The 8,133-nt window shown below is 49.0% G+C and overlaps 1 protein-coding gene across 1 annotated transcript; it reads right to left on the bottom strand.

Moving 5' to 3' along the window:
* Positions 1–500: 500 nt before the first annotated feature.
* On the bottom strand, positions 501–2,253 carry AIF1 (allograft inflammatory factor 1). Its single transcript, XM_059940733.1, has 6 exons — positions 2,152–2,253; positions 1,916–1,977; positions 1,752–1,818; positions 1,366–1,407; positions 1,014–1,176; positions 501–706 (listed from the first exon to the last, which is right to left on the bottom strand). The coding sequence occupies exons 1-6, from the start codon at positions 2,174–2,176 to the stop codon at positions 622–624; spliced, it is 444 nt and encodes a 147-aa protein (XP_059796716.1). The 5' UTR covers positions 2,177–2,253; the 3' UTR covers positions 501–621.
* Positions 2,254–8,133: the final 5,880 nt, after the last annotated feature.

The raw sequence follows: 8,133 nt of genomic DNA, 5'->3' as shown, positions 1-8,133 counted from the left end.
CAGGCTTTATAGTGTCGTGAATCCTTTACTTAATTCAATAACACCAGTTCTTTCATCTATCCATCCATCCATTCATTCAAGTTTTAAACATTATTGAGGGCTTATGATATCTCAGGCACTGCAGGATAGATCATATTACTCTCATTTTCAAATGAAAGACTCAGAGAGGCTGAATAATCATTGAGGTTACAAAGCTTATAGTCATAGAGAATGTTGGTTCAAGGTAATCCTTGCTCTTCATCATGAGCTTGGATGATATATTTTTTTGTCTGTACATGTCTTTTCATCCCACTTAAATTCCTTGAGGGAGGTCAAGGCTATCTTATACATCTGGAATCCCCCTTGGTGTTCAAAACCATCTGCTGTAGTAGACATACTACAGAATTGTTGATGGATTGCTCAGATGGGCAAATCCTTGCTACCCTTCCCTCAAAGACGCTTCACTCCTTCCCAAACCCAGGAAAAAAAAAAATCCCCCAAACAGTGACCAAGCTGATCTGTTGATCTGAAGGAGGGTAGTTTATTTAAATTAGTTTAGCTCTGGCTCACAATTTTGTGTTCTTTTTCCATGTTGGAGTCATAGAAGCCCTTTCAATCCTACCACATCTCCTTCACCACAAATCAGGGCAACTCAGAGATAGCCTTCTTGGCTGGGGGACCCGCTGGCTTCTCCTGTTCTCTTGCTTTCTCTTCATACATCAGGATCCTGATGGAGATGGGAAGAGACACAGGGATCAGGGGACAGTCCTCTCAAGAGAATAAATTTTAGGCTGCTGTGAAAGTCCAGGAAAAGGATGAGGTTTGTGGGGGTGGGAGGAGAAGGAGAAAGGGCAGGAGTGGGAGTACTGGGGGCTGTGGGGACCAGACCATGGATGAGGATAGCACCTTGGAAGGGTCTCTCAAAAGACGGAAGAGAAATGCATGCTGAGTAATGTGTAGAAGGTGAACCTGGGGATGGAGGTGGGGGGAGAGGAAACAGGTAAGTATAGGGGAGGTTGGAACTGGACCCTCACATTTTTAGGATGGCAGATCTCTTGCCCAACATCATCTTGAGAAAGTCAGAGTAGCTGAAAGTCTCCCCAGGGCCGCTGGATACCTCCCTGATTAATTTCTTTAGCTCCAGGTGGGTCTTGGGGACCTCAAGTTTCTCCAGCATTCGCTTCAGGGACATGATATCTGGAGGCAGAGGATGGGGGTAGGAAGAGGGGGAGCCTCTCTCACTCTGTCGCCTCTACCTCCTCATCCCCATTCCCCTTCCTGCCCTGGTCGATGGGCCCTCTCCCGAACCACTGGGAATGGAGCACTGTGGGAAAGACCTCCCTCTTCCTAGATCTGCACACTCCCCCAGGATCACCCTTTTCTCACCGATATCTCCGTTTCCATTCAGGTCAAACTCCATGTATTTCTCTGGGTGAGGGGAGAAAGCAGAGAGGGTAAGCACTGGCTGGAGGGTCCCAGGCAGGGGCAGGGCAGGGATTGACCGAGTGCTAGGTGTCGGGGGAAGATGAAGAAGAGGTGGGGCAGGTAGAGGAAGTGTGAAGGTTGGGAGGCTGAGGGCCCTGGTACGGTGTAGGGAACTAGAGGGGCTCCTGAGAGGGGCAGGCCGGGGAAAAGGACTAACCAGGGTGGCGATAGAGGCAGCCTTCCTTTTTCCCACCCCAAAAGTCAACTTCGTTTCTGCCATCTGCTCTCTTCCTGGGGAAATGCTACCCTCCTCACCCCCTTCTCCACCCCTATAGTTTTCCCCTCACTCTTGAAGGCTTCCAGTTTGGAGGGCAGGTCCTCGTCACTGCTATATTTGGGATCATCCAGGAATTGCTGTGGGGGAAAGCAAGAACCTGGGTAGGCCCTCCTAGTCACACACCACCGCCCCCCACCCCGCCCCCCGGCCCCGCACCTTAGTTCTTCCTTTTACCTTGTTGATTTCACTGAGTCGCTCTTCTTGCTGGGCCTTCAGCAGCCCAAAGGCTTTTCCTCCTGAAGGGGCGCAAAGGTTAATGTAGCCTCACTGCCCCCTGCCTCTCCTCACCCCCAAGCCCAGCCTGAAGCCATCACAATTCTGCCTTCATGGGCCAGATTCCCAGCCCCCAGCCCAGGGCTGTCCACCTCCTTTCTCCCGTTTTAGGATCCTGCCTATTCCACCTTCCCTACCCTGTAAATCCCTGGTTTGGCTCATAGCTCAGCAGATGCTGGAGGAGACAGACCAGGCTGGGCGCCTCTCTGTCTGCCAGCTGTCCTCTCCCACCAGCTTCCTGGAGGCCTCCCTCCCAAACTTCCCCTTTCCCCTCCTTCCCTCCTCCTCTGAGTTCCAGGCCTCACTTCCCCATCAGCTTCTGCTGACACTAGCACCCAGGAAGAAGGGGGAGCTGGGTGTAGAAAGGAGATGAGAAAACAACATTCTCCTTAATTCCTCTTAAGGGGAGCCCAGTGTGCGTGTGAAAGAAATATTTCGATAAGCCACCAAAGGAGTGGGGGAAGGTCAGTAAGACCCCAGGGAGCGTTTATTCTCAGGAACAAAGAATCTCTGAACAGGTCTGGAGGTTCAGGTGACTGAGGCCCAGGTTTCACAAGTCTGGACACGCAGGTTTGGATAGGGAGCTGAGGAAAGGCTGACTGAATTTTTCTGCACTGTGGATGGGAGAAGAACCTGAAGTTGCTGGCAGATCTGGGAGGGTGGCAAGATGGGTGCAGGGTCTGGAAAGGGAGAGGTACTTCACTTCCCACCTGGCAGCTCCAGAGAGGCACTTGGAAATATGGAAGTGTCTGACAAAGGAGTCTTTGTTTGCTTTAGGATGTACAATGTAATCCCCTCATCTTATCTCCTTTGAAATTTTCAGTAAAATCTACAGAGCTCTGGAATTTGAGAATTTCAGTAGATTCTTTGGGGGAATTCCCTGGTGGTCCAGTGGTTAGGACTGTGGCGCTGTCACTGCCGAGGGCCTGGGTTCAATCCCTGGTGGGGGAAATAAAATCCCACAAGCTGCATGACACGGCCAAAAAAAAAAAAAAAATAGATTCTTTGGAGGCCAGTGGTGCTGAGAGAGATAGCATTGGTGGACACAAGAGCCAGGGAGTGAGGCCGACATTAGGGGTGGGGCGGTGCTGGTCACTGTGGGTTCAACAGAGTGGGGAGTAGCCTCTGATAAATGTCCTCCCTAGGCACACTCTTTATCCTCTTTGCTGCTCTTTTTGGCTAGTGGCTTCTAGGGGAGGCCAGGACAGTGCGTCCCCCTCACTGAGACACTTTAGTCTAAACTCCCCGCCCCAAGCTCCAGCCACTCTGCCCCAGCACTGATGGGCACACCTTTCCTTCTCTCCCCCGCCCCCAACCTATTTCCTCTTCTGCAGCTGGGAGTCTTCATTTCTCACTGCCCTCTCCCTGACCCACATGATTGGGGGAGATGCTGATGGGGACTCTGGCCTCTTGAGTTCCCTTTATCACAGCTTCCTCTCCCCCTGAGGAGAAAGCTGCAACCCTGCCCTCCCGATGGTCTTGGTGGGGGAATCTATTTTTTTATTCATACATTCATTCAACAAATATTTATTGAGTGCTTACTATATGCCAGGCACCTTTCTAGGGCCAATGAACCAAATAAATGTAAACTCTTGTCCTCATGGACAATCTAATTGGGGGAGACAGACAATAAAAATAAACAAGTATATTAAAGGTGGTAGGTGCCTATGGAGAACAAAGTAGGGAGGGAGATAGGAAGGGCTGCGCGAACTGCAGATTTAAATAGGGTGCTTAGGGAGGCTTCTCTGAGAAAGTGATATTTGAGCAAAGATTTCAAGGAGGTGAGGGAACAAGCCACGTGGATATATAGGAGGGGAGCATTTCAGGCAGAGGGAACAGCAAACGCAAAGGTCCTAAGGTGAGGACGTGTCTGGATGTCTGAGTATTCGTGAAGCAGCAGGAAGCCCAGTGTAGTGGAGCCAGGTGTGTGAGGGGAAGCAGAGGCAGGAGGTGAGGTCAGATTGCATAGGGCCTTGTAGGCCATTGGGAAGAATCTGGCTTTTATTTGGACTGAGATTGCGTCCCAGAGTAGTCTTTCCCTCGCGGGTGGCTTGGCAGACTACCAAGGTGAGATAGAGCTTAGATGCTCAGAAAAACTTCCTGGGAAAGAGAAAGTGACAGCTGCTCTGACCAAGGGACAAAAATGAAGTGTAAAGAGTAACTAGATGGGCAAGTGAGTGGCGAATGAAACTCAGCATAAGCACAGATGTGGGAAAGCCTGTGAAGAACAGAGATGCGAGAAGACACCTCCCACCAAAACCCAGGGGCCGGCCCGCTGGACCAAAGGGAGGGCAAGCTCACAGTCCGCAGTCAAGGCTGAAGGGGAGGTGGGGCCTGTGGGCAGAGAGCTGCCAGGGAGCAGCTGTGAACCCAGAAATAAGGGAAGTAGGTAACTCTGTGACAGGCTGCAAAATCTAGCTCTGAGGAGAGACATGCAGAATCTCCTTAAAGCAGTGGTTCTCAGCGAGTGGTCCTTCCACCAGCATCACATGGAAACATGTTAGAAACGCACATTGTTGGGCCCCATCCCAGACCTACTGAATCAGAAACTCTGGGGGTGGGGTCCAGCAATAGCTTTTTAACAAGTGCCTCAGATGATTCTGATACACACTCAAGTTTGAGAGCCATGGGCCCTAAAGCAAGAGAGTGACTCCCAAGCCTGCAGGGCTTACTGTCCTCACTGAAGGTGTCAACATGGCTTAAGTACGTGTCAGTGGGTGGTGGGGCTGGTGAGTCTTGGAGGCAGAAAAAGGAGGAGTCACTGAGGCCAGAGTTGTTAGTGTCCAGCCAAGCAGTCAGGGAGAGAATGCTGAGCTGGCTCAAGAAATGACCCGCTAGAACCCTGTGAGGTTAGAGCCCCTTACAGGACTGGCACCGTGTTGCTAAGTGTCCCTGATATGGTTCCACACTCTCCAGGGGAACTCCTGGTTAGAATTAGGCCCCCTGTGTACCTACATGAAGAAAATACACTGGCCAGAAAGCTTGTCTGTGCATGGGGGTGGGGGGGCCTGGATGTCTTCTGTTTGCCCCTCCATTTTCCCTCTCCCACTCTGTTCTCTGCCCCAGGAGACTAACCTGTACAGACTATATCAAGGGCACCTCTGGCTTCTAGCTGTCTTGGCTGATGGGGAGCCTGGCAGGAAAACAACAGGAGGGAGGACATTAAGGGTATTCATTCCTCTGGCTCCCTTCCCACAAGGTCACCTCAGGCTGGCTGACACCTCCATCTATGGGCAATGCTCCTCTCCAGGCAACCTGCTCTACATGATGCTGTCCTTTTCCAGGTTTCAGAAGCCCAGGAAATAACTTTCAGGTGGTCTGTGAATTTGGAAAAGAAAAAAATGTACAACCTCTTCTCACGTCCAACATTACACGTGTTGCCTTGTCAAAGACCACTTCACAGTTTAAAGTTCTTACTCAAGCCAACAACATCTTTTGCACTGATATATCTTTATTAAAGTCTAACTTCAACTTGCCTGTATTTCTTTTTTTAATATTTATTTATTTATTTGGCTATGCCGGGTCTTAGTGTGGCACGCGGGATCTTTCATTGCGGCATGTGGGGTCTAGTTCCCTGACCAGGGATGGAACCCGGGCCCCCTGCATTGGGAGCGTGGAGTCTTACCCGCTGGACCGCCAGGGAAGTCCCAACTTGCCTCTATTTTAAATCTCTTGTCTTTTAATGTGGTAATAAGTACATGGTTTTTTCTATCCCAATATTTTATTAGTATTTTGATAACTGGAGCTCAATGTAATTGTTTTACTTTGTTATATATTTTTTATTTTACACTTTACCAGAATGCCGAAGAGATCTGTGGCACAAAATGAGTAAAAACCACTGCTGTAATCTCTCCTCCCCTCATCCCTTTGGGCCGGGGTTACAATATGCCTTGTGATTCACGTATACCTGACCCACACCTTTGTAAATAAACTATCTCTGGGCACTTCCCTGGTGGTCCAGTGGCTAAGACTCTGCGCTCCCAATGCAGGGGGCCTGGGTTCCATCCCTGGTCAGGGAACTAGATCCCACATGCAGCAACTAAGAGTTCGCATGGCACAACTAAAGATCCCGCATGCCGCAGCTAAAAAAAGATCCTGCGTGCTGCAACTAAAGATCCTGCGTGCTTCAACTAAGACCCAGCCCAGCCAAATTAAAAAAACAAAACAAAACTGTCTCCTCAAATGAACCAAATTTGAGAACCTGAATGGATACAGTGTACATGTGTGTATGGGGCGAGTGTGGGGGGCTGGGAAGAAACGGATCTCTGCTGCAGCTCTATTTCTTATTGTAAATGAACAAAAGGGCATCCTGGTGTTTGCACCAGACTCAGGGGCTTGGTTAACAAGAGGCTTTCCCTGAGGCGGGAAAACAAGTTAGGATTCTGAGTCTACAAGGGACAGCTCTGTAGAACCATAACCGACTCACCAACATTGCTTTTGCCAAAAAGTCTTTTCTTTTCTAAAAAGCCTCCTTGTAGGGCTTTGAGGGAAATGTGGCAGCCGTTTATTTCTAAATTTCCCCTCTTGACGCCTGTAAAGAGATTGGAAACACACACACACACACACGTGCACGCGTGCGCTACATTTTCAGTGAAGCTAGGAGATACAGAGTACCTACAAACTCCGATTTATGTGTCTGTGTGACCAAATTCCCCGCTGAGCAGGCATTCCCCAGGAGTGCCTCTGAGAAGAGCAGGGGAGTAGGGAGGGTCCCAGTGACTGCTAAAAAAAAAAAAAAAAAGCAAATATTCCTTCCTGGGAGGAAAGGCCTCACCCCTGGAGGGAAAAGCTGAGGGCAGTGCTGACTGAACAGATTCAAATACCTGTAAAGGTGGAGAGAGAATGTTTTAAAGCAGCCAAAGGGACCCAGATGTGGCAGCAAAATTCTCCTAATATTAAGTGCACCACCTTAGGTGCACTTGGGAGATGGCAGCCTGTGAGGTCTCCTGTGAAATAAAGAAGCCTAAGGTTGGGGGTAAATGCTTACTTAACTGAGAGAGGTTCTCAGAGGCCAAGGAGGTAGTGGCTACACAGAGGTGCCAAATTTAAGGAAATAATCCATTGTGATGGCAAAAGAGGAGTCCTTGAACTTGTAAGTCTGGAAAGCCATCCTGACCCCCCACCAAACGTCCTCCTGTTAATAATTTAGAAAAATCTAGCTCATTTAAATATGAGTGGAACTTCCCCAGTGGCGCAGTGGATAGGACTCCACGCTCCCAGTGCAGGGGGCCCGGATTCGATCCCTGGTCAGGGAACTAGATCCCACATGCATACCGCAACTAAGAGTTTGCATGCCACAACTAAGGAGCCCACGAGCTGCAACTGAGCCCGCCTGCCGTAACTAAGGAGCTCACGTGCCTCAACTAAGACCTGGTGCAACCAAATAAATAAATAAATACTAAAAAATACCCCTAAACTGATAAGCTTTTAAAAAAAAAAATGAGTAACAAAAAGAAATGACCAGGGCTTCCCTGGTGGCGCAGTGGTTAAGAATCCACCTGCCAATGCAGGGGACACGGGTATGAGCCCTGGTCCGGGAAGATCCCACATGCTGCGGAGCAACTAAGCCCGTGTGCCACAATTACTGAGCCTGCACTCTAGAGCCCGCGAGCCACAACTACTGAGCCCGTGTGCCACAACTGCTGAAGCCTGTGCTCCTAAAGCCTGTGCTCCACAACAAGAGAAGCCACAGTAAGGAGAAGCCTGTGCACTGCAACGAAGAGTAGCCCCCGCTTGCCGCAACTAGAGAAAGCCCGCGTGCAGCAACGAAGACCCAACGCAGCCAAAAATAAAATAAATAAATAAATTTATTAAAAAAAAAAAAAAGAAATGACCAAAGCATCTGTTCAATTAACTATGAAAAAAAAGGTAAAGAAGAAGAACACAATTTTCCAACAGATGACAACACACCAGAAATGTATTGCCAAAAGCAGGTGGAAACTGTGGCCCAAAATTCCATCATGAATTGAAAAACAACAAAACTTAGCATAGCCTTTTAACAGTGAAGGAAGGCCACATATCAGAAATCCAAATACTCCCACAAGAGATGATGGTTAACAGAGGGTACTAATAGGAACACGAGGAAATGTATACAAAAAAAAAAAAAAGACAAAGCCATT

This window comes from Balaenoptera ricei, chromosome 11 (assembly GCF_028023285.1).
Source record: "Balaenoptera ricei isolate mBalRic1 chromosome 11, mBalRic1.hap2, whole genome shotgun sequence".
Lineage (NCBI taxonomy): Eukaryota > Metazoa > Chordata > Mammalia > Artiodactyla > Balaenopteridae > Balaenoptera > Balaenoptera ricei.
Note: the sequence above shows the minus strand (reverse complement) of the source record. Positions and strands in the feature narration are given on the sequence as shown.

What these genes read in the sequence shown, in the direction of transcription:
- AIF1 (XM_059940733.1), bottom strand. Translation starts at nt 2,176, where the DNA reads ATGAGCCAAACCAGGGATTTACAGG. An exon ending in CCAAACCAGGGATTTACAGG is followed by an intron (nt 1,978 to 2,151) that starts GTAGGGAAGGTG and finishes GCGCCCCTTCAG; the next exon opens with GAGGAAAAGCCTTTGGGCTG. An exon ending in AGATCTGCCATCCTAAAAAT is followed by an intron (nt 707 to 1,013) that starts GTGAGGGTCCAG and finishes CATCTCCATCAG; the next exon opens with GATCCTGATGTATGAAGAGA.